The sequence below is a fragment of the Epinephelus fuscoguttatus genome, linkage group LG23, assembly GCF_011397635.1.
Source record: "Epinephelus fuscoguttatus linkage group LG23, E.fuscoguttatus.final_Chr_v1".
Lineage (NCBI taxonomy): Eukaryota > Metazoa > Chordata > Actinopteri > Perciformes > Serranidae > Epinephelus > Epinephelus fuscoguttatus.
This window is the reverse complement of record NC_064774.1, coordinates 17,979,730-18,005,513: the sequence shown is the minus strand read 5'-3', so window position 1 is coordinate 18,005,513 and position 25,784 is coordinate 17,979,730. Positions and strand designations below refer to the sequence as shown.

General features: G+C 41.7%; 1 protein-coding gene across 3 annotated transcripts in view; it reads left to right on the top strand.

The window, feature by feature from the left end:
• htr2cl1 (5-hydroxytryptamine (serotonin) receptor 2C, G protein-coupled-like 1) overlaps nucleotides 1-25,784 on the top strand; it is a 272,524-nt gene that overhangs the window by 206,743 nt on the left and 39,997 nt on the right. For 2 of the 3 annotated variants that reach the window (XM_049569308.1, XM_049569306.1), the window contains 3 exons: nucleotides 2,507-2,679; nucleotides 5,660-5,801; nucleotides 11,682-12,741. In XM_049569308.1, the coding sequence (XP_049425265.1) occupies nucleotides 12,327-12,741 (415 nt within the window). In that variant the 5' untranslated portion in view covers nucleotides 2,507-2,679; nucleotides 5,660-5,801; nucleotides 11,682-12,326. The remainder of the gene's footprint in view (nucleotides 1-2,506; nucleotides 2,680-5,659; nucleotides 5,802-11,681; nucleotides 12,742-25,784) is intronic. The other variant, XM_049569307.1, reaches the window with a different exon arrangement.

The window sequence follows — 25,784 nt, the reverse complement described above, 5'->3', positions numbered from 1 at the left end:
CTCCCAGTCCATCCCTCTTGTCCCTGTAATGGCGCTCCATCTGTGCAGTCCATTAGGTGGCCTCATGGCTTAGTGCCTTCACTGATGAAAATGACCCCTGTGACAGAGCAACACAATCCATACTCTGAACCTGCTCTGGTGGGCATCGTTTGCTACCAGGGCGCAAAGTGTGTGGTTTTTTTTTTTTTTTCTATCAGACTGTGTCACAATGACTCACCCGGGTACTTTCTGTACACGAGTATCACCTTCTGGGGGCTTGTTAAATGATATTGCGGTGAAATCCCTCATGACAGTGTGTTTGTTTGACACTTTATGAAAGGAGAACACAGAGTAGATGCCTGAGACGAAATTGCCAGAGGTGAATGAATAAACAGGACTACAGAGCCAGGTCTGTGTCACATTAAGATACCTCCTGTGTCACTCATGTAACCTGCAGTTGCTCTTTTTCAAAGTCACACAAATATGAAATGTTACCTTTGGTAACTTTAGAAACTAATTCAATCAAAGAACACGCTCCATATCAGGTAATTTCAGACTTAATCAAAGGTATGATCGTTTCACTGTACTTAAGTTTCATACACATTTATACAATTCTGATTGGCTGCAGAGTGTCAGAGTGTAAAAACTGATAATGGTAAGTAGTTCTGGTGAAACTGTCTGTTCACCGTTGGAAATAAATGCACCAGCTACAAAATGTATTACAGTGTACAGTTGCAAATTGTATCAGCCTGTAATATGAGTACGTGGACACAGTCAAATCAGTGAGAGTAGTCCTTCAGTGCCTCATCATCTGAACGCCACAGGATGGAGACTGTGACACGCTGCAGGTACTACACCGCCCCTCTGAATTTAAGTAATCATCTCACATCCCACTCATCGTTTCACGCGCTATTTTGGACTGCAGCCGTAACATTACACATGTGGCTTTTTTGTTTTGTTTTGTTTTTTGTGGCTGAATATAATTCGTAGCTTCTTAAAATATGAATGAGGATAGTGATAGTGAGATACTGGCTACGGCTGCATTTATAGTGGTGATGAAACAGCGAAAAACAGAAACAAAACGAGTATCAGATGGACTGTTTTCATTACAAATATGCCAAAATAATATAAAATAAGCAGCACCAATTAAGTGAGAATGTATGTATGGGGGTATAACCACATGCAGCGAGCAGCAGCAGCAGCAGCAGCAACAACCCACCATCCGATGCCGGCATATCATAGGGATGGAAACAGAGGGCTCAGCAAGGGCGGAGCACCTGCCACAGCAAGCGAACACACCATCTGCAGTCATATTGACTTGACCAGTGGACTTCACTACAAGCTGATTGGCTATTAAAACGGGCAATGTGCCTTACGTTCTAAAACCAGCCGCTGGTGATTTGACCAGCTGAGTTGCAGGTGACACCATCAGCTGGCTTGAGTGGAGCTCAGATGGTCAGTTCACACAGCTGCAACTTTTCTCTGCAAGGTTCTAAAATGGTTTCGTGATGTCATGAATCTTTGGTCTGAACTGTGCTTAAGATTTCAGCTTTGTTTGATTGGCAGCAACTATAGTTACCATGGCAACAGCAAGTGTATTTTGATACTATAGCAAACACTCCTTTAGTGGCTACTTTGTCAGAAAAACAACAAAATAACTGATTTGTCTGTTTACAGTGCAGCCAAACAAACTCACATTACAGGTATGTGTAAGTGGGCAATTTAAAGGTGAAGGAGAACTACAGTGGCTAACATGAAAATGCAAATGACCCTATTTAAAGCCAGTGTTTCATTGGTTCATTCTGGGCGACCCTAGAAACAACATGGCCAACTCTGTTAACGAATGAAATTGCCTTTCACAAACAGTGAAAGGCAATCACAGAATGTTAATACATTTAAAAGGCACTGCAGGAAAATGGCAACCATAAATAGTGTTAGAAATTAGGTTTCATTTCAGAGAAATGTGTCTACGTGCTAACATACCATTCAACATATATGAGGAATAAAGTGTTAAGACCAGGACAGCGCTCCAGATTGAATTTCTAATATTGCCTCATGGACATTTCTGGCAAGATGCTCTTCTCTTTCAAGGACATTGATATTTTCCCTATTATTGATATCCAGCAAACTTGTAGAAAATTATGGGCTCCGATTTTAACGATTCAACACTTCTCACCATATTTGTCATTTATATATTCCACATAATGAGCTCAATTCATCATCTTTGATTTAGTTTTTCCTGCTGTGTCCTTGTTTTCTTGCTGCTACAAACAGGGATAATTTATCTAATCCAACCATATGATGTGGCGGGGTTTGTGTTGTTGTGTTGCTTGTGTTGGATGAAAGGACTAAAGATTAATGACACATTCAGTTGTGTTGTTGTTGTTCCCGGTGTGTGGGAGTGTGTAGGAGCCACTGTGGCTACAGGAGGCTTTCAGTCACTTTTAACCTCAGTTTTGATCTGAAATGTTTCACAAAAGAGCTTCAAAAGTCTCTTTTTCCTCTCTCCCTCCCTCTTTCTCTGTAGGCAGATGGATGATGCTGATCCCTCACTCCGGAGGTGTGGAGTGACAGATGACAGAGGGATTGATACGGCGAGAGAGAGGCAGAAAGAGAGAGGTAACGTCGGAAAGGGTCACCGCCGCCGGTAATGGAAAACAGCTGCAAAGGTCAGGCACATCGATCGGGAGGCGTGAAGAAGTAAGTGACCAGATTTACTGATACTGGGATGACAGTGTTTCTCACTCAGCCTCTATCTCTCTATCTTTACATTCTGCCTCAGCGGTTTCTCTTTCAGCACCTTCATCACTTTGTAAAACACTCACATTTTGTATGTGACACCTACAGTGTGTAACATTCTCAATATTTCTGACCAAAGGAGCTTCAAAGTTGCACTTGCGATGCAGCACAGCACTTTCTGTAAAGCCTTTTTGTGCCATTTCTCACAGTATTGTTGTCTTGCCTTTAAACCGTATGGCTGAAGAAGATGTGTCTCTACAGTATTTCGCTCCACCACAACAGTGACTCAACACATTCGTTCAGCTTTTTCTGTTTTAAATTTCTGCTATGTGTTGGCTCTTTCTAGGAAAAAGCCTCTCATGCATTTGAGGTGATGTATTTTACTTTTCATTCAGGTGCAACAGCCATTTTTTGTTTGGAGTAGGAGGGAAAAAACAAACAGTAAGCAACCAGAGTCAGATTTTATGATCCTGTTGTTTTATGATCCAGTAAACCTACATTTATCAAGGGGCTGCTTCCTGAAAGGTGCAGCTCACCCGACACAGACAGAGAAAAGCAGATAGCTAGAAAGGCTAATACTGTAGGAAGGTAATCAGTGGAGGAGTAAACAATGTGAAACGATTGTAAAACTTGCAGCAGTCGACTAGTTACCCGCATGTTTACAATATTAATGTAATTATTAAATGATATAATTTTGGGCGGGGCAACACAATGGTTTGAGTTGAAGGTGTGAGAAAGAATAGTATCAGTAACATTGTTAACACTGTGCTACATTACAGAGAAATACAAAACCGTACTAATGAACCTTCATTAATATAGGCCTATATTTTATCTACAAGTGCACGTCACACACTGAGCGAGCCACCTGTTAATGACGCTGTGGGCTAATGGGCATGTAGCTACTTCCATGTTTCAGATGATACGTCATGTTTGTAGTCGACCAATGAAGATGAGTTTACATATCACCTTGGGTTCATCCTTCACCTTCTCAAAATGATCCCACACTTTGGATTTCCTGCCCGACATCTTATTAACTACTTATTATACTTATTAACTGCTGAGCATGGCCACTTCCTGTGTCTGTCCTTTCAAATTAAATTCCCACATGGTCCAGTCATATAGGTTTTGATTTAGTTTGATGAGGCGCAGCTCCATAGAGTTTAATGTTGTTGTTTTCTCTTTGTTTTTCTTTGTAACTAAGGGACCAGTGAAACTGTGCTGACTATGACCTCTGGCCACCAAAATCCAGTCAGTTCATTTTTGAGTCCAAGTGAACATTTGTGTCAGATTTAAAGACATTCCCTCACAGTGTTCTTGAGATATTACATTCATAAGAATGGAACAGACAAGGTCACAGTGACCTTGACCTTTGACAACCAAAATCTAATCACTTATTGCTTGAGTCCATGTGAACGTTTGTACCAAATTTGAAGAAATTCCCTCAAGCTGTTCTTGAAATAGTGTATTCATGAGAACAAGATGGATGCAAGGTCATGGTGACCTTGACCTTCGACCCTTGACCCCTAAAATCTAATCAGTTCATCCTTAAGCCCAAGTGAATGTTTGTGCCAAATTTGAAGAATTCTCTCAAGGTTTTCTTGAGATACTGTGTTCACAAGAATGAGACAGACAAGGTCACAGTGTTGTTGACCTTTGACCTATGACCACCAAGACAACCATGCACACTCACATTCACACCTACGGACAATTTATAGTCACCAGTTAACCTGCATGTCTTTGGACTGTGGGAGGAAGCTGGAGTACGCACAGAATGTTAGTGATAGTTGCCTGACAGTGAAATGCTAACAGATTAGCACTACTGCCAGTCACCTTGCTGGTTGTGGCGGTCATTCAAGAGCCTCTTGGTTCACATCGGACTCTTCTTTTACACCACATTGTTACCGACACAGTAGCAGCAGGTCGGAGGTGCAATTAACCCGAGGCAAGAATGGGCAACTTTTAAAATCTGAGTTACATTTCTACCTTGACATTCACTTACTACTAACCTTAACGCTGCAAGAGTCGTAATTAAATAAAGGGATTTGTTCCGACTAACAAAACTGAATGTACCACAGGGTATTATTGTACAGCTTAATTACAAAATAAATGTAAACATAAGTACTAAGGCAAAGCAATAAGTAATAGGAATCATAATTAAAGTTTAAAGCAAAACAAGCGAGTGTGTGAGTAGTGAAATTAAGAAAACGATCATCTCTTGCCCCAGTGCAAAGTATTACTGTCACAGGATTCGGTATTTAATCATGTACCAATGTTAGTAGGTGGTGGTGTGTATTGATATGGAATGTAAACCCTTGAACATTAAGCTTTAAACCACACATTAAAAAAACAGTTAGTGCTGTTTGCCTTTGTGGGGCAGTTTAATAAGAAGAAAATCCCTCCATCCCCATCCTCTGCTGTTTTATCTCACACAGCAGAAATGGCTTAAACAAACGTAAGTGCGGCAGCAATTTGTCCCCGCAGTGAAAAGCAAAGCGACGCGCGGCGACATCTGTGCCTTAACTAGGCTTCTGCTGCGTGATCCTTTGTGAGTCTCCAGCTGTATCCGTGTTACTCTCTCCAAGAAGCGCTTTACAGTCGCAACACCAATTATAATCTACATATGATGTGACTGGTTAGCTGCGTGCGGAGACACTCGGCGGGCCGCGTGTAATCTTTGGTTTGAAACTAGTCAACTGTGTGTTTTCATGCCAGGTTTAAAAATACGTGATTAAAAGGGAAAGAAATGGGAGCATGACAAGTTGCCATCCTGTGGAGTCGAGGGATTTTTACATTCTGGGTTACACCTCCTTTTTTCTTTCCTGTTTCCTCTCCTCTCGATCACTTTTCCTTTATCTCTCTAGTTCTGTCTTTGTCTAACCTTCCTCCTCTCTTTCTCTCCGCCCCCCCCCCCCATCCTCCTCTCTCCTCCTCTCCCTCGCAGTCTGTGATGTATCGCTGCTTTATCAGACTGGTTAAATGGCTCGCCTGCAGTGCTGTTTAGTTTCCTGTGAACTATGCTGATACTCTCCCTGAGAGGAGAAGATAGGAAGCAGACTGTCTATTACACACCGAGCAGTGCAGAGGTGAGAAACACACATTCCTGCACATGCATACACACACATTATTCCTCATCTCCTGTTCTTATTTAAAGTCATTTACACTGTTTCTTTATGCTTTGCTGATCTCCAGCCCCAGACCTAATTCTAACGTTGTTTACCATTATTTAGAATCATGCATACAGCAACCTCATTATTGGCTTAACTTTTAAAACAACCACTCTACTGTTTTATTGACTGTATCTTGCACAAAGACTTGTTTTTGTCTAGTGTAGACGCAGCCAAGACAAATAATCAATAAAGCCTGACAGAGAGTGGGGTTTGCAGCCTTGTTTTAATCATCTGAAGATATAGACGTTGACTGTACGCTGAGCTTCCTGTTTTAAAAAAAGGTTCATTCGACTGGACTGAGATCAAGCCCAGTGAGAAGCTGTGGCAGAATAAAATGATTGATTAAATAAATGATTTAAAAATGATGAGTAACAATACTTCACCCACGAAGCTGCCATTTGTTCACACTAGGGCTGCCCCCTAATAGTCGACCAAACTTTCGCCGACCAGAAAGGTCATTAGTCGGCAAGATTTCATTGGTCGCTTAATCACAGAAAAAGAAAACCAAAAAAACAACAACCCGAAATTCTATAAGGAGCTGCCCCTTGTCAAAATAAATCAAAACCTATGTGACTGGACCATGTGGGACTTTATTTTGAAAGGCGCAGACACAGGAAGTGGCCACGCTCAGCAGTCAGACAGGAGTCAGGTTAATTTCCAGAGCTGGTACCTGTGGTGGGCGGCACGGTGGTGTGGTGGTTAGCACTCTCGCCTCACAGCAAGAGGGTTGCCGGTTCGATCCCGGGTGTGGGAGCCCTTCTGTGCGGAGTTTGCATGTTCTCCCCGTGTCAGCGTGGGTTCTCTCCGGGCACTCCGGCTTCCTCCCACAGTCCAAAGACATGCAGATTGGGGACTAGGTTAATTGGTAACTCTAAATTGTCCATAGGTGTGAATGTGAACGTGAATGGTTGTTTGTCTCTGTCCCTGTCTCTGTCCCTGGTGTCTCTGTCCCTGGTGTACCCTGCCTCTCACCCGATGTAGCTGGGATAGGCTCCAGCCCCCCCGCAACCCTCAAGAGGATGAAGCAGTTAGAAGATGAATGAATGAATGGTACCTGCGGTTATTCCACAGGCTAGTTAACAACATGTCGGGCAGGAAATCCAAAGTGTGGGATCATTTTGAGAAGGTGAAGGACGAACCCAAGGTGATATGCAAACTCATCTTCATTGGTCGACTACAAACATGACGTATCATCTGAAACATGGAAGTAGCTACATGCCCATTGGCCCACAGCATCATTAACAGGCGGCTCGCTCAGTGTGTGACGTGCACTTGTAGATAAAATATAGGCCTATATTAATGAAGGTTCATTAGTCTGTAAGTCTCTGTAATGTAGCACAGTGTTAACAATGTTACTGATACTATTCTTTCTCACACCTTCAACTCAAACCATTGTGTTGCCCCGCCCAAATTATATCATTTAATAATTGAATTAATATCATAAACATGCCGGCGACTAGTCGACTAATGGCCCTAAATGATGACTGCTGGTCGACTAGGAAGAGTCTTAGTCGGGGGCAGCCCTACTGCGCACTCATGTTACCTAGAAGTTTTCTAGCATGACTTCACAGTGAACGAACAAAGGCCAAAAAAGGCCAACATTCTTTAAGAACTGAGGTAAACAGGGACTGTGTTTAACAACAACAAAACTATATCAGAACAGCCCTAACCAAATGAACTGAAACCAGGAACACTATTGCTAACACAACAAAAACAAACAACAGTTCTGACTCTTCATACTTGTCAACATTTGGCTGTGGAAAAGAGACTATCGTCAAAGGCTTACCCTCAATACCCTTGCCCCCATATAACCCACTACAGATAATAATAAAATAAAATAAGGATGTGAAAGAAGAATGACTTTTAATCAGTGTTAAATTTATAGTTAACAGTGAGAGAGAGGGAGGTGATGAAGCCCAGTGTTACTGTGTAATTCTCTGGTGTATCAGTAAAGTGTATAAACTACACTGCAGAGTCTCTGCTAACAGAGACAAACACTGACAGCTGACTCATATGAACATTGGCAGGTCCACGTTACACCTGGTGTTTGAAATGTTTATATTGTCACGCTGCATTTTTATAAACACACCCAGGCACCGTCGCACTGTCCCATGATAGATAAGCTTGGTGATGGATGTTAGCTGCTGCTGCTAATTAGCTTGTGCTAACACTCTGGAGACGATCGTTCAGCACTGTGTCTAACCTGTATCAGGCAGTCAGAGATCAGACCCTTGACGCAATCCTGTTGTCTTCCTCTGGAACTGTGAAAGACGTCCACCCCGCGACATGTTTTGCCCTCTAGATGGCATGCTGCAGTTGTTGTTCTTCTTCTCTGTGTTTATTGGCAGCTCTCAAACCAAGTTTAAAGGTACATGTATCGCCACCCTCTGTGTCGGGTGTGTAGATGCTGCCCTTGTTAAGTCCATGAAAGCAGTCTGGCTTCGTAATATTGGCACTATTTATCGGCTATAATTTTAATTTTTGGAATAATGCATAATTATAAAAATGCCCCATTATCAGCCTGATATATACGGTCTATCCCAAGTCAAAATGCGTTGCTTTACAAGGGGGTATGTGTTATTTTTCTAGCAGAAAGTTTTTGGAAATTATTTGACTTGCTTGAGTTTTTTTTTGGAAACTAACAATTTGAATGAAATAAAATTTTACATTTAATTTTGTTTAATTGCCTAAAAGAGAAGCTGGAACTCGTATGGGTTTCTGTTGTCGTCCGATGTGGCTTCCATGCACCTGTGAAGACGTGTCTTGTGGTAATAAATGAGCAGATGGCAGAGGAACACTATTGTTGTTTTACTGTTCCATCTAAATGCAAGAATAGTCTCCCATCCATCCAACGGACACTGTTTTTAGTATAAATAAGTAAAGAACAATAAAAGAACAGGATGAACTGCTGGTGGCCACGGTACGTGCTGTACTAGTTCTTGACAAACAACAGCTGGCCACAGTGACTTCCTAAAGTCTTGCCATCACAGATGCTGTGGATTTCTCCCAACATACCAACCTGTTCCTTCAATCGAGGTTCCACATCAGAAAACAGTCATATGAATCATTTTTGTAGAGGTCACATGGGTCGTTTTGAGAGAAGCTGCGTGTTTTATGTTGTCCTTTAGGTATGAGGACTACCAACGTATCTGCCCACACACACACGAATAATTGGCATAACTTATTGTATTTGCACACAATCCCACCTCGACAGTGAATTTATGCACACACGGTCATTCACACAAACAAAAGGAGGAACCCACAATGAGATACAATAGATTCACATTAAACAATACAAACGTTAACATGCCCACACAGCCCCAAAAAAATGCAGAGCAGGGCTTTCATTGTTGTGCTTATAGCACCGAATAAAATATGTACACACACACACTCAGAGTGTCTTTTGTATGCCGCTTGATTTTATCGTAGACTCACCGCCCACTAAACTATCTCAGCTGGAGGCCTGAGTCTGTCTGGAGATGTGCTGGCTTTTTATCTCAAACCACACTCACACACACACACACACACACACATACACACACACACACACGGACACAGAGGAGATGGAAACACATTCACTTTTCATTCTTAAACATGTGCCCACACATTCTAAAAAACATCTCAGTAGTTCACACTCTGTCTTACTGTTTCATACATGCAAAGACATATGTGCACACACACTTTCTTCCTCTCACACACACACGCACATGCAGTACACTCCGACTCCTCCACATCTCCTTGAAGACGGTTATGAGGTGCTAAATCACTAAGCCGTCTGAGAGCTAAGGGTAAACAGAGAGGACAGCCAGTACTTCTGCGTGCACACTGCGATGTGAGGGTGTGAACATCAAAGCTTCCGTTTCAGTTTATCTCCTTCGGTTTGTTTTAAATGACTGTAGTGTTTGACACCGACAGTCTTTCTCTCTGCCTAACTTTTATTGGGAGTGCAGACACTCATAAATTAGTCTAGTAAAAGGGAGGATCGCTGTGAGGAAGGAAGAAACAAAGAAGCAAAAGATGAAGTGGTTGCGCTGATGGATGGATGAAGGTGGAGGAAGTAATATAAGGAGAGATGGAAGGCAAGACGCATGATAGGGAGGTTAGGGAGAAGGAATGAAGGAGAGTGATGGAAAAATGCAATAAAATTGGAGTAGGGATCCAAAGAAGTAATAAAGTAAGGGTGAGGAAGGAAGGAATCACTTGAAACAACAAAAGAAACTAAACAGAAGGAAAGAAGGGATGTTGGAATGATGAGTTCATTCATCAGAAGATGGACCGACAGATGTTGAGATAGTAGGGAGGATGCAAGAGATTCATGCAGAGAGTTATAACTACCCCAGGCAAGATTATTTCCAAAGTGTTTTTTCCTCTTGAGGCATGAAAAACAAAAATTTGAAGTTCTTTTTTTTTTTTTTTTTTTTACAAACATGCCTTTTTCCAGGAGTTTTTTTACACATCCATTCAGGTGGACAGCATGTGTTAAAGTTGTAGCTGAAATATAATAATAATAGCCAGTGCTGCACGATGTATAGTTCAGTAGACTAATTGTAATTTCTTACCAACATAAAATCAATACTTGGACATTTTAACAACTGTATTTCTTCTTAGATGTTACTTGATGTTTACAAATTTCATTTACCTGCAAGGGTCTCCTATTATAGTAGGATTGGTGATAAATTACCTTAGCTGCACAACATGTCTTGCATTTCGTTGGCCATCTTGGTTTTCAGAGATTTGTGTTGCACTTACAATACCTGGCCAGTGGGTGGCAGTGTATGGCACTTGGATACACTGTAGTTGCTTACGTGCAACTATAGCATGAAAACCCATGCATATACACCAATCAGCCAACACATTAAAACCACTAACGGTGAAGTGAATAACATTGATCATCTTGTTACAATGCAATGTTCTGCTGGGAAACCTTGAGTGGTGGCATTTGTGTGGATGCTACTTGACATTGCAGACTAAATAAACCCCCTCATGGCAACAGCACTTGTCAGTGGCAGTGGCCCAGCAGGACAGTGCATCGTGCCACGCCACAAAAGCTGCTCAGGAATGACCTGAGGGATGGGAAGAGCTCAAGGTGTTGACCTGGCCTCCAAATACCCCAGATCTCAATCTGATCAAACGTTTGAGGGATGTGCTGGTACCCCAGAGGTACCCCTGATCCATAGTGGGTCCTTCTTGGACCGGACTTGGCTCTGACCTGTCAAGGCATGGACACAGGACCTCTGGAGGATGTCCCATTGTGTCTGGCACTAATGCATTGGCTTCAGATCTTTTGGGTCTTAAGGGTTGTGAGGTTAGGTAACAGCATGCCCCACAGATGTTTGATCAGACTGGGATTTGGGGGATTCGGAGAACAGGTTGTTGCCTTGAGCACTTCGTCACATTCCTTATGTCATTCCTGAGCAGTTTTTGGGCATTTGGTACATTGTCCTGCTGGAGGGCCACTGCTACTGGGGAGTGTTGTTGCCATGAGGAGGGTACCTGGTCTGCACTGCTGTTTAGGGCAGGGAGCATGTCAGGTGGCATCCATATGAATGTCAGAACCCAAAGTTTCCCAACAGAACATTGCATTGTAACAAGATGATCAATGTTGTTCACGTCACCTGTCAGTGGTTTTAGTGTTTTGGCTTATCCTTATCGGTGTACATGGCTTTTAAGTAACTGTCCCCTGTAGTGACCACTGTGGGTGAAAACCGATAATGAATGGCTAGGTGGATACAAATGGTGCAGTCAGGAAGTTCAAAAGCAATGATCTGATCTCTTTTATTTCTGTTGCCTTCACAGATCAACCTGATCATCTACTCTGACCTGAAGGAAGAAACTTGCAACACCTTGGATACAACAGCAAAAGGATTCACAGCTGAATGAAGACATTGAAACTGGTCAGTACTCATCGGCAAACTAACTGGCAGCGGGAGCAGACAGCAGCCATGGATATGACTAAACCAATTTTCAGCTCTAAATTTGAAACTCTGAAACTCTTACTTCCATCAAGAGGTGGATGTGACTGAACACCACGAAGCAACAAGGGACTTTTGACTCAGCATACACCTTGAGAACTTGTCGCCAATGACTTACTGGCAAGACATGGGAGATTCAAACCTCAGGGAACAACTGGAGGCTGTTTGCAGCTAGCAAGACTATTGAAATACGATATAAACTGAAGAGTACTTGTAGCTAGGTCCTCCCAATCCCTTCTCCCCTCCCTGTCACTCCCCATCCCCAAAGTTGCTTGTTCCCTGTTTTCCCCTTCCCCCAGATCCTTGTTAATGGTGTTCTGTCGGTATTAAGAAGTCGATTTTGGTAGACGCTTCAGAACTCTGTAAAGAAGTCAATGCTGAGCACATCTGTCTCACCACCTTCTTCCCTCTGCTGGTGAAGAAGGTGAATTAAAACCAGCCTCCAATAGAGTAAGGGTCTCTGTTTGGGATGGGCGGCCCAGCGAGGGCTCTTCTTGGTGGGTTCAGCACCACCACCTCCTCCCTGGAGGTTGGAGGTCAGATGGCTTGGCCAAGCATTAACCCCCTGGACCTCAACCAAACCCTGTCATGGGGGTTAGGGCTTGGAGGCAGCGGTGGAGGTGCGGCAGCCATGAGTGCAGGTCTGGATAATTTCACCCAGGAGTCTGTCACCAGGGCGGTGATGAAAGAGAAGAACTGGCCGGCGCTGCTCATACTCGTCATCATCGCGCTGACGATCGGTGGCAACATCCTAGTGATCCTGGCAGTGTCGCTGGAGAAGAAGCTTCAGAACGCCACCAACTTCTTCCTGAGGTCGCTGGCCGTGGCGGACATGCTCGTAGGCATCCTGGTCATGCCGATCTCCCTCATCAACATCCTCTACGGTGAGTTTTGAGTACCCACAAAGCACACCTGCCTTTGCTGAAATGTAAGGGAGGCAAGGACAGTTGCCAGAGGGAAATGTTGGCATTGTACAAGTCTGCAAACCACAAATACATTCCATTTGCATGTTTTATACATGACATATCAACATTTCTACAGAATATATGAGCTGACTTTTTTAGCTGGAGGGGGAGGGGACTTTGGATGGCGTGTCACCCAGGTGAGACACCTGCCAGTTACCTGCCAACTAATCGGTTTTTTAGCAAGTCTTCGCTGTGTTTCCATCACCTTTTTAGGCTCCAAACTTGGGTGTTTTGTCACAACCCATGAGTGTTTTTCCATCTGCTTTTAGGTAAAAAAAAAAACAGTTGTTTTGTAGAAACCTGTCAGTTTTTTTCAATCAGCTTTAAGGCTCCACACTTTGGTGTTTTTTAGCAACCGTTGATGTGGTTTTTTTTACATTGGCTTTTAGGCTCCAATCTTGAGTGTTTTGTAGCAACCTATGGGTGTGTTTCCACTGGCTTGTCAGGCGCCAAATTTGGGTGTTTTGTAGCGACCTACTGGAGTCTTACTGTCAGCTTTTAGGTTTCCACTTAGGTTCCAGTCTTAACTGTTTTGTAGCAACCTGTTGGTGTGTTTCCGTTTGCTTTTTAGGCTTCAAACTTGGGTGTTTTGTAGTGACCTGTAAGTGTTTTTCCATCAGCTTGTAGTTACCAAAACTGGGTGTTTTGTAGCGACCTGTCACTGTCTTTCTATCAGCTTTTAGGCTTCAAACTTCTGTTTTTTAGCAACCACTGGTGTTATTTACATTGGCTTTTAGGCTTCAATCTTGAGTGTTTTGTAGCAACCTGTTGGTGTGTTTCCATCAGCTTTTCAGGCTCCAAATGTGGTGTTTTGTATTGACCCATAGTGTTTTTTCATCAGCTTTTAGTTGCCAAAACCGAGTGTTTTGTAGCATCCAGCTTTTAGGCTTTGAATTTTGGTGTTTCGTAGCAACTTGTTGGTGTGTGTCCATCAGCTTTTCAGGCTCCAAATTTGGGTGTTTGGTAGCGACCTATCTGTGTCTTTCTATCAGCTTTTAGGCTTTGCATTTTGGTGTTTTTTTTTTTTTTTTAGCAACTTTTGGTTTTTTTTACATTGGCTTTATGGCTCCAATCTTGAGTGGTTTGTAGCAACCTGTTTGTGTGTTTCCATCTGCTTTTTTGTCTCCAAACGTGTGTGTTTTTTAGCAACTTGATGATGTGTTTCCATTGGCTTTTAGGCTCCAAATGTGGGTGTTTTGTAGCAACCAGTCAGCGGGGATAACAGGGAAGTTGTCCCTTTGTTACTGATGCCTCAAGGTCCTCAAATGAAGTATCTTGAGCCAAAACATCATCTTTTCCTGAACAAAACCAAGTAGTTTTTGTGCCTAAACCCAACCACACGTTAACCACAGCATTGTTGCAACAGCAATATTCCTGCCGGTAACTGGATTGAGGATGTTGCATTCAATGTCAAACATAGGAACAATTTACATTCTGTCCCTGAGTTTGCTCTGAAAGTATCTAGTTTTAAATAGGCAGATACATAAATATTCATCATTCAGGAACACACACTGCACAGAGTCATCTAATTGGCTAACAGGTGCTGTCCAATACAATGAGACAACAGATGCTCCAACCTGTTATAGGTGCTTTCAAGTATTAAATTTGCTGTTTACAGCTTCTTACTTTCATCATAAAAAGACAGATACATGTCTGTAAATCTCACCCAATATTTAAACAATCTTCCCTGTAGATTTCTACCCCTGATCTCAGGCACCCACCCACTCACCAGCTGTTGCCAGCACACTGTGACATGTGCACTGTCATTATTTCAAAACATTTTTCAGTGCAATTGTTGAAATGATTATTACCTCTCTGAGCCATTGCTCACTGTTATATTGCAAATGATTGGAGAGCCGGAGAATACCAACTTGATAATTGCAATATCATACCAGCTATCAGCTGCTGTTCCTGCTTACAGTATCTGTGCCAGGATTCTGCATGAACGCCCACATTAGCTTAATAGGATGGCAGGTTGTTATATGGTGGGCTGTCTGTTGGATTTCTTTTCCAATGTTGAGTAAAAACATTAAATAAAAGGAAGGCTGACTTCCTGTAACATTTTTGAGCTGAAAGTGAGTACGAAAATCTTCTGCAGATCTGGAGATTAATATAAACTGTGCTTTGTAGTTGTCAGTGACAGTAATCTTTGTCCGTACCCACATTTTAGCCCTCAAACCTTCCTTTATTCTTCTGTTGTCAAGTTTCAGCTTGGGTCCAGTCTTCGGGGAGTCATGTCTCAGTATATCAGGTCTTTATTTTTGTGATTTAAAGCTGCATTAGTTCTTTTTTGTTGTTTCTATTAAATCTCTAAATATCTGCGTTGGCATTTGGGTGGAATGCTTATGTCAATGACCTGAAAAATATCATTTATTTTCAGCCACTATCACATGTAGTTCATTTGCTCTAGCATTTTTTAAATTCTCTGGGACTGCACAGGAGAGATGTGAAAGAACATTATGGCAACGGATGACAGAGCACACGCTGTTCGATCAGCCAAATATGAATATGTTGACGCAGCTATTATCGTGACAGGCCAACAAATTTGCAAAATAGATGTTTAGGCTCAGTTGGTGCCAAATGATCCGTGATTTGATTTAGATTTTTGTGCATCTGACAGTGACGTTGATGCAAGAGGTCTCCTCTGTTATCAGCCAGTGTTACATGTGGTCATTTGGTGTCTGTCTGGGAAAACTTTAATTGATTAACTGAGTTTGGGTGCAAACAGTGATGGCGTACGAGCCAAACAGCAACGGCTGGGAGGAAAGCATGTGCCGTTTTAACAGTGTGACAGTAGAGAGAGACAGATTAGAAAAAGTCAACATAGATGATATCTTGACAGGCTGAAAATGCATTCAGTTTTGAGAGTTTTGTGCACATTACATTTGTTACACCAGTCAACACTCAGACACTCTGCCTTATTTGTTTGAGCTTATCAACACAGTGTATTTTACCTGGACCTTTTGCTAAGAGGGTATATCATATTAAACTGCTTGCAAGCATAAAAAGTTCCAACTCAGCTTATCATGGCTGCTGGTTTATCAACATTTATTTACAACATTGTGCTGAAAATGGACGGATAAAGATTCAAGGATAAGAGGATAAATTACATCAGCCATTTGGCATCATGTTAAGACCGTGTTGAGTTGCATCATGGGAAATGTAATATTGCGAGTTTTTGGAGCCTGACAAATACTAAGGATTAAAAGTCAAGATGTGTCTGCAGTTTGTGAGTCCCCCAAATTTGTGAAAGAGCAATACTTAAAAGTAACCCTTCAGACATGGTACCTAGACCCTAGGGTTTCCACTGCAAACAATACTCTTTCATGTGGGCAGGGTTGTTGTCACTCCAGCACTCACAGTATGTCCTTCGTCATCAGTCTTCACCTCGTTTATCGTCCACAGAACGAGGTTGCACGCCAACATTTTCAGAACACATTAGAACAGGCTGCAATGAGAGTCTCTCTTGATTGGATATTTAAAAATAGTGGGTTTGTGCGTTTAGTCCTTCTCAGGCAAGAGCAAGGGTTTAGTGTTGCCCACAGGAACAATGATCCACAACGCTTTTTTTTTCTCCAAGTGAGGATTAGAATATACACAGTTCCCATAATCCGGTCAAAATGAATATATATTTTTAAAATCTTGAATATCCACTCATTACTGAAAGTGTTTTCATCCAAGAGAGACAAAAAAAATTAAATAATGGTCAAAGTTGTCACATTGAAATTTAAGTTGTGTTGACTGATTCACATCGTCAACTCAAAACTCGCCACAGTATGAGCAGTAGTTACGATACCAGCCACAACTCAGCCCTGAGCAGAGCAACCATCTGCTGTTGACCAATCAACAGACTGCAGTTTTCCACCTTTTAGTACCAGATCTGTGTGCTAGGTACCCCAACAGAGGGGCGACCAAAAACGGGGACGGTACAGGAAACAAAAGAAAAAGCCTACCGAACTGAACTGAACCGTACTGCTCGGTGGAAACTAAAGATGTCTGCATTCTCTTCACTGGAATGGAACGAGATGGCACTATAAACTCAACAGTAATGTCTCTTTCCAGAAATCATGACCTGGTTACTCAAGATGATCAGCAGATCTTGTTATGAGCAGTGTCATGTAAGAACTACTTTCTTTCTACCAAACTACACCCATCAACTGTATTACCATGTGGGATGAAACATGCATCATCTCAAGCCTAGAATATACAGCTGTTGATCTGCCCATATGGGAAGGGTGCCTATATTAAATGTCTTCATCCCATCTTCCATTTTGCACTGCAGCTCGTTTGCATCCTCGGCCACACTTATTATATTCATGCCTGTGCTTTGTAGCTGGAATCCTTCAGGAATACTAAACAGGACAGGGAAGGTTGATTGCTGCTTAATGGGCCACGTATGGTCAATGGACACACTCGCGCGCTCGCTTTGTGTTTGTCTGTTGGTTGGAGCTGCTGCTGCTGCTGATTGCTCACTGCAGTAATCAATGTTTCGCACAAACAAACTCCGGGAAAAAAAAACAAAAAACGCTGACATGTCAGTCTGTTCTTTGTCTTGGTTTCACAAACAGATGCACACACACACATACCGAGGAAGATAGACAGTGTGTAATTTATATACACACCTTCAAAAGAGCACTAGTCCCCCCCAACACATAGCCTACACAAAGAGCCTGAATCTATACTAGCAGTGTTATCCATCAGGCTGGTACTTGACTGCATTGATCCCCATGGCTGGCTGAGTGATAGACACACACACACACACACACACACACACACACACACACACACACACACACACACACACACACACCAAACACACAGGCACGTCACAGAATGTTCTCACACACTGATTATGATGATGATGATGATGATGATGACAATAAAAAGATAAAAGATGATGCGGATGGTAATTTAGCAACTTTTTATCAGTTGTGCACACACATGTATGCACACACATACACACACTGTGTCTGCTGTCACACACACACACGCCACAGCTTTTGGCAAACATGTTTGAATATCTTTAATTGGAATTACCAGAATGATGATTAAATATAATTGACAGAGTCTAAGCTTCCAAAATAACCAGCGCGTACACATACACACACACACACACACACACACACACACACACACTGGCTGGCTATTTATAATGGCCCCAGAACAAAACAAAAATGAGGTAAATGTTCTTTGGACAGGAAGAATTATTCCAATCATCCTGATCAAATCACGCTCGTCCATTAAGTCTCTGCAAATGTCACAATTTCAGTCAACCTCAGCTGGGTTCACACTGCCGTCCTCTCTGCAATGACCTCATTGTGTCTTGCATTACATGTTAATGGTTGAAAATGTCTGTGTAAAGTGTGTATGGTAGGGGCACATCATGCAAGAGTGGGAGAAATAAGATAAACCAATCCATTCTCATTCCCAGCTTGTCAAATACAGAGGCATGGGGCAGCCTTTAGTGTCTGTATGAGATGCACTGGGCTTTTGGATAACTCCAATGTGAATCCATCTGTGGCAATATTTGATGCTCAAAGCAATTGATGCAGTATAAAGAGCAAAAAAAAAAAGTCCATGTGGGGAGGTGGATGGGGCAAACACAGGACGTTCACAGCACTGTTTGTATCCCGTGTCAAACCAATAGTCAGTCATTTTAACCCTAACCCATGATCTTTCTCTAAATCTAACAAAGTGGTTTTGTTGCCTAAACCTAAAAGAGTAATTTCTGTGCTAAAAACTGTTTCCCAAAAACATTAAAGCTTAATTGGAAAAAAGACAGTGTGCATGTTACCAGTGGAAGTTGTACTTTTCCTGTGAACACAGGACTTTCACCCAGGAGATTGCTGTTGGTCTCCTATGTGAAACCAAAAGTCAATGGGTCTAATTCAGGAAATGTTAGGAAATCTGTGAGTAGATTTGCATATATAAAAAAACTTAAAATTGACTAAAAATATACTCCAGATTAATGAAAGCCGCGGAAAACTCAGATTTGATCGAGAGACCTCTCTGTCAGTTTGCCCTGAGCCTCAGCTTTGTTTGGCACCATTGTAAAATTAAGCCACTATTAAAACATGTTAATACAGGCTGTCTAATCTAGGCAATAACACACAATTAAGTGTTAACCTCTCCCTCCAACTTCTCTGCCAGATTCAGGTTCACCAGCTGCCTGGTGTGAGCGGAAACAGATGCCGAACTGCTTTCCCACGTCCACAGGTCTTATTAAACCAAAACTCAATTTGAAATTGTATTGATGAATGCTGAAATACACGTAAATTTCCTCCTGCGAACAGTGTACGCACAAATTCGTTCTGCTCACATTTGATTAATGAGACTCACTGTATGCACATAATGAGCAGAGACTGACACGTCCAAAACTGATGCTAGAGGGGTACCTAGAGCTTCATAGTTTGAAGCGTAGGGCTAGTGACCAAGCTGCCGTATTTGACATGTTGGAAGTGAAAATGTGTTGGAAAAAACAAAAAAATGCAGCTGTATTCAACCCATCCTCCTCCTGACGCTGACTTTGTCGCTCCATAACAACCTCACCTTACTTCCTCCTTTGCGCCATAATTCCCATGGCCACTAGAGGGGCTTTGTCACTTGGATGTAAACGTGTTGTTTTGGGGCTTTTGCTGAAAGTACTTATGTTGTTGTATTTGGGCGGACAGTCTCTTTAAACCAAATGTGGCCAGGAAGTCTTTTGTGCTTGGGGGCATTCATTCAAATAATATGTAGCTTAATTTCAAATGCAGACTGTATTCTAAGGGACAGGACATCCAGGCAAGGTGTTAGTGTTAAAATATTCAGCTCATTAAATGGATTTCTGCTGCTTCACTCCTCAGAAAAACTAACTTGTAAAACCCATTTCATTTTGAATCCTTCATGAAGAGCAGAGACTGTGCTGCTGCTGCTGCTGCTGCTGCTGCTGCTGCTGCAGAGTGGTGTTTTCTTTTTCCTACACTTACATTTCTCCTTACAGACAAAAAGAAATTGCAGTTTGATCTTCCATAAGGGGAGACGAGGGGTCTGGAAAATAAGTTTTATCGAGAAGATAATGTCTTAACTTTCCTCATTTGTTTATATTATTCAGTCTAATCTACAGTCTTCCATTCATTCAGAATGTGGCCAAATAGGGAGAGGGATAAGGCAACATTATCAGATGAACGTAATTTAGATTCATTGGCTTGTTTCCTCCCTTGGTTCTTTCTTTGCACAGCAGTAAAATAGGGAAGTGGTAATTAAACACTGATAATACATGAAGTGAGGAAATCGCTTGTATTTGCAGGTGCGTGATACAAACAACTAGAATTACTGCCTTGTGGTTGTTTGCCTCTGAAAACCAGTCAACTTGCAGTTTGACAGTTGTCTGTGAAAACATGGATGCTACATACACATCTTCCACCTGACAGCACAGGAGATCTATACAATCAACACAGTTTCAAGGTGGACACCCAAGATTAGTGTCACCACTTCAGTATCTGACCACCCTTCTATTCCTGAAATAGGACGTTGAGCAGTGGCCAGAAAAGCGCTTTATGCAGACAGTTATAATGTCACAATGAAGTTGACCTTTGACCTTTTGGATATAAAATGTCATCACTACATCATTATATCCTGTTAGACATATGTGTGAAGTTTGGGCATATTTGGCACATGAATTATTATATTATGGCCAAAAATATGTTTTACAAGGTCAGTCTCCTTTGACTCAAGTCCAAGTGGATAGATGCAAGGTCATAGCAACCTTGACCTGTGACTACCAAATTCTAATCAGTTCATGATTGAGTCCAAGAGGACATATGTGCCAAATTTGAAGAAATGCCCTCAAGCTCCTCTTGGGACATCGCGCTCTTGAGAATGAGATGGATGGGGTCACAGTGACCTTGACCTTTGACCTCCAAGTTTGAATCATTTCATCCTTGACTCAAAGTGGATGGTTGTGCCAAATTTGAAGAAATTCCCTTCAAGGAGTTCTTGAGACATTGCGTTCATGAGAGTGCGATGGATGGGGTCACAGTGACCTTGACCTTTGACCATCAAATTCTAATTAATTTATGGTTTAGTCCAAGAGGACATTTGTACCACATTTGAAGAAATTCCCTCAGGCTGTTATTGAGAAATTGTGTTCACGAACACTGAAACAGATGGTTTCACAGCTTCCTGGACCTTTGACCATCAAGTTCTGATCATTTCATTCTTGACTCAAAGTGGACGTTTGTGCCATATTTGAAGAAACACGCTCAAGGCATGCCCCCAAACATAAAGTAAACAAATATATATGAATGTTATGCAGGTGCAGATCAGAAGACAGAGAACAGGATGGATAAGTGATGAAGAAAATGAGATGGAGCAATAGTAGCAGAGAGGGAGATGAGATCTTATAGACTCAATTACAACGGAAGTAGATCACACAAACAAACACACACACACACCTTTAAGTGTATGACCTTCAAGGCCAACTTAATCAAAGCTATCAATGAGAGCGATCTCTCAGCATGGGACCCAAATTGGAAACACCTGCTGACACAACACACATGTACAAAAAACATACACACACATTGATTCTGGATTTTTTCCCACTGACGGCAGATGAATATTAGATGTGTCATCTTTGCTTTAATGGATTGGAAAGAGGAATGAGAGGGACTTTAATATGAAGTACAATGACAAAGTGAGGGATCATTTAGTTGGAATACTGCAGTGAATTGCTCAGGTCGATTGTTTGCTGCCACGTTGCCCACAAACATATTAGAGCAGTCTGGAATCATTTAACACCAATGATGATGCCTTTAAAAATGCAAAACCTTTAATCAAAAAAGTGTATATGAGCTCCTGCCTCTATGACATGTATTAATTCTAAAGGGTAAAGCTTCTCACCTGGAATACATTAAAGCCCGTAAACTCATCTCTGTTATTGAAGTTATATATTTAGAAGGGTTTTTTTCCCATTGAAAATCCCTTCATGGTTTAAAATGGCACAGATGTAACCCTACACTTTTGCTTCATTTAGTATGTACAGATCTATTAATATGTAAATCAGTCCCCGACTCTATCTCCACCAGCCGCTTACCTGCAGCTTGAGCATACCTGCTCACCTTTGACTCTGCTCATCACTGTCTATGCTGGAAATTTAATGTAATATATAACATGAACCTTCAGTTTGGCTACATTATCAAACCGCTAAAAATGTGTTGTTATGTTGATATGTTAGATGTTAGATATACCTTGTTCCTGATCACCAGCTCTGAGGAGTTGACAGGTGAACCTCAACTTGCAAAATACGATGCACAGCTACACCTGGCATCTTCTCTGATATATCCCTCATTTCGCAAGTCAACATGATTGACTCCTTATATATGTTGAGTGTGAAACTGTGGCTGTCTGAATCCATGTTTTGAGACTGTCATTGGTAAACAGCACTTCCAAGGTGGAAATGCAGCCATGGTATTGACTGATTATTTGGGGCGACAGTAGCTCAGTCCATAGGGTCTTGGTTTGGGAACCACAGGTTTGAAGGAACAAGTCCCCATATAGACCATGGGGACTTGACGTATGGAGTGTAGACGGACAGCTGCAGAGCTACCAGTTCACCCTCTGGGCATAGCTGAGGTGCAATTGCCCAAACTGCAAAATGGGTGCCATTCTGCACTAACACCTTGTTGCATGTATCAGGTGTGTGTTTAGCGGGACTTTGCAAATAATGTGTTTGGCAATCCTAAGTGCTGTATTGTTGGCAACTGGACTTGCTTGAGTTTCTTGAAAATGTTTCACCTCTCATGCAAGAGGCTTCTTCAGGTCTAACGGACTGGTGCGGAGTCGCAGGCTTTAAACCCTGTGTGGGTATGAACCCTTACAGAGTCGTTACGGTCGCATGTGAGTCATTGACCCACCTGGCCATCATGTGTGTCATTAGGGTTAGATGGGTCCAGGGGAGAAAGGGTGTTAATTCGTCTGGGGAGGGATCCCAAGACTGCATTGTAGGTGGGTCATGTAGATGGCTTCTTTCAGGCCTCTTTCAAACCATCCGTCTTCTCTGGCCAAGATGTGAACATGGCTGTCTTCGAAGGAGTGTTCCTTCTCCTTTAGATATAAATGAACAGCTCAGTCTTGACCTGAGGAGCTGGCTCTCCTGTACTGTGCCATGTACCATGTGCCACGCACCATGCAACTCTGCACCAGTCCATTAGAACTGAAGAAGCCTCTTGAATGAGAGGTGATCAAGAAACTCAAGCAAGTCCAGTTGCCAACGATAAAGCACTTAAGGTTACCATGACCTGGATGACCGAGAATCTTCATCAACTACATGTTTGGCACATATTGCCAACTGTCTGAAAAGTTGTATAGATTGACAATAATGTAGCATATAAAACAGCAATGGACAAGTTAACAAGGTCAAAAAACTATTTTTATGGGAAGGAGTCTGTAATAATCCTCCGTGATTCACAAAACTCTACATCACAGTGTTAAGTTTCCTGCCAAAGTTATTTCTGTGCTCTGGCTTATTAGCATTTCAAACTGCTGCATTATGCATCGCATTCATGTTTTTTGCAGTCCAGTCTCCCTAGGAATTACATTCATATTAGACAAATCAGACAGTGTTTCAACATTCAGGGCCAATGCAGGAAGCGGTGTGCTCTTATAAATTTGTCCTTGTTAACCTGCCATTCCTCTCCATCGCCCCCAAGGTCAGCAGTTGGGTTTCCATCCAAATGTAGCACAAATTTTGACAAAACTTTTTAGAAATTTGGCAACAGAAAATGCTAATTTATGTGCTTTTCTGTCCACTACTGTTATGCAAATATTAGGAGTTGGTGCATCGAGATGAGCAGTAGGTCGTGCTAATTTTCCAGTCAGGTGGAGGAAGAGTGGCAATCGAACCTCAGACAAAAGAAAACAATGGATTTATAATAATGGAGAGCACACCGGACAATGGAAGCAGAGAGTTTTGAACAACTAATATTACAGCTTTGTGCTCTTAGAAGAGTTCAGGTAACAGTCATGCATAACATGTTCAAGCCAGCCAGAGGCAAAGAAGAGAGCTTGCAGTGGCCTCTGCAATGACTGTACATCATGGTGGTACATCATCATTTATTCGCTTGTTGTGTGTTTAAGTTGCACTTAGTAAGATTTAACCTATATTGTTACACCAACTTTTCAACCCCATAAAAACCTGGTTGGAAATACACCTTCTAACAGGTGGACTGTGACCAATACATTTTTGAGAACTATCACATCTTGACAGTGTTTCTATTTTAACCGGCGCAGCATTTGAAGTGCCGCTGTAGTGTCCAGAAAACTCACAGACCAATTGCACACATTGAATCATATCATGTGATGCGACACAGCCAATAAAATCTTTGCAGTCTGATAAGCATTGTGACTTGAATGAGTGAATAAGATACACTGACAGAGCAGAGACGAGACAAGAGACAACAGTTGGAATGACTAGAGAGTCAGAGAAAAGTCATTTCACCCGAGCTTTTCATCAAGATTGGACTGATTCTTACATGTTTATTGTTCCTATGGGCAGTTCACAAGATGGGAGATGCCACCAAAATGCATATCCCTTGTTAACCTGAATTCCCACTTCTCCATCCCCTGGGGCCTGTACTACGAAGCCAGCTCAGCTTACCCAGGATATCTTTTTGACGTCTGGTTTAACTAACCCACCACATAGGCAATCTGGATAACCAGGAGGGGGTCATCCCTCCTGTTAATAATTAACATATGTCCTGCTGGTGAAGTGGGAAGTAAAACAATGGGTTTTAGGGTAAAGATGGGTGTTTAGTGTATCCGACCTTTCCTAATCTTCACGAAGCATCCACCCCACCCTAAGTCTAGTTTATTGGTCATAACAACATTCTTTCCATAGCCTTATCTATAGAGTAGTTGCAATGCACAGGTATTGTAGAAAAGGAATTTTAAAAGGTCGGCCTTCAGTGTAATCTTTGGTTTTGCAGAATGGTTTTACCATCATTTTGGATAATGTTATTCGCTCTCTGAATATAGCAATTGTGGTTCGAGAATGAGAGATGCAAAGATCATTTTGGTAACAATATATATTCGTTTTTAATAGTATTTAACATGAAATTTTCTTATCAAAACCAGCACTGTCCAGGTATCATTGGATAACTTGTAATTCATTCGTAATTAAAAACAAACTAAACCAAATTAGCACAGTTCTCTGATTTTTTGTTTTAAACCAAAAGTGAAAAACAAGAAAACAGAGTTGTTTTTCCTTTTTTGTTTTGCAGAATCGAAAAGCCAAAATTCAATCCAAAGCCTTGAATTCCATTTTTCCTTTTTTTGTTTTAAGATGAAAAATGGAAGTCATGTGGGGTTTTTTTATTGTTTCATGTTAAAGCAAAAAAACAAAATCACATTGTCTATTTGTTTTTTGTTGCCAAACAAAAAATGAAATCATAAAATGCCCATTTTGGTTTTTGCTAATTCTTGCTAATTGCTAATCCTTTTTTGCCATTTCTCAATTGGAACAAAGACGGTGGACAGACAGGAAGTGGAAGTGAAGTGTAAAAAGTCAAAATAAAAGTCATATGACATTATCAGTACAGATCACAGTATTAAGTAGGCCTATGTAACATGTTGGCAAAAAGGAATGAGAGAACGGCTGAATTTTGGTTTGGTTTGTTTTTAGATTACAAAGGAATTATGAACTATCCAATGATACCTGGACCCAGCACTGACAATTATGCAAAACTTCAACTTTTCCCATGTGCCAAACTTGTAGATGAATTACATGGGGGAAAGTGAAATTGCAAAAACACAAATGGCTCTATCTAAAGCCAGTGTTTGATTTGTCTGTTCTGGGCTACAGTAGAAACAACCCTGTGGACTCCTTGGAAGAGAACCTGCTCTGTATGTAGATATGAACAGCTCATTGTGAGGTAACGAAAACACAATGATTCTTATTTGTAGGTGATTATGAACCAATGAAATTC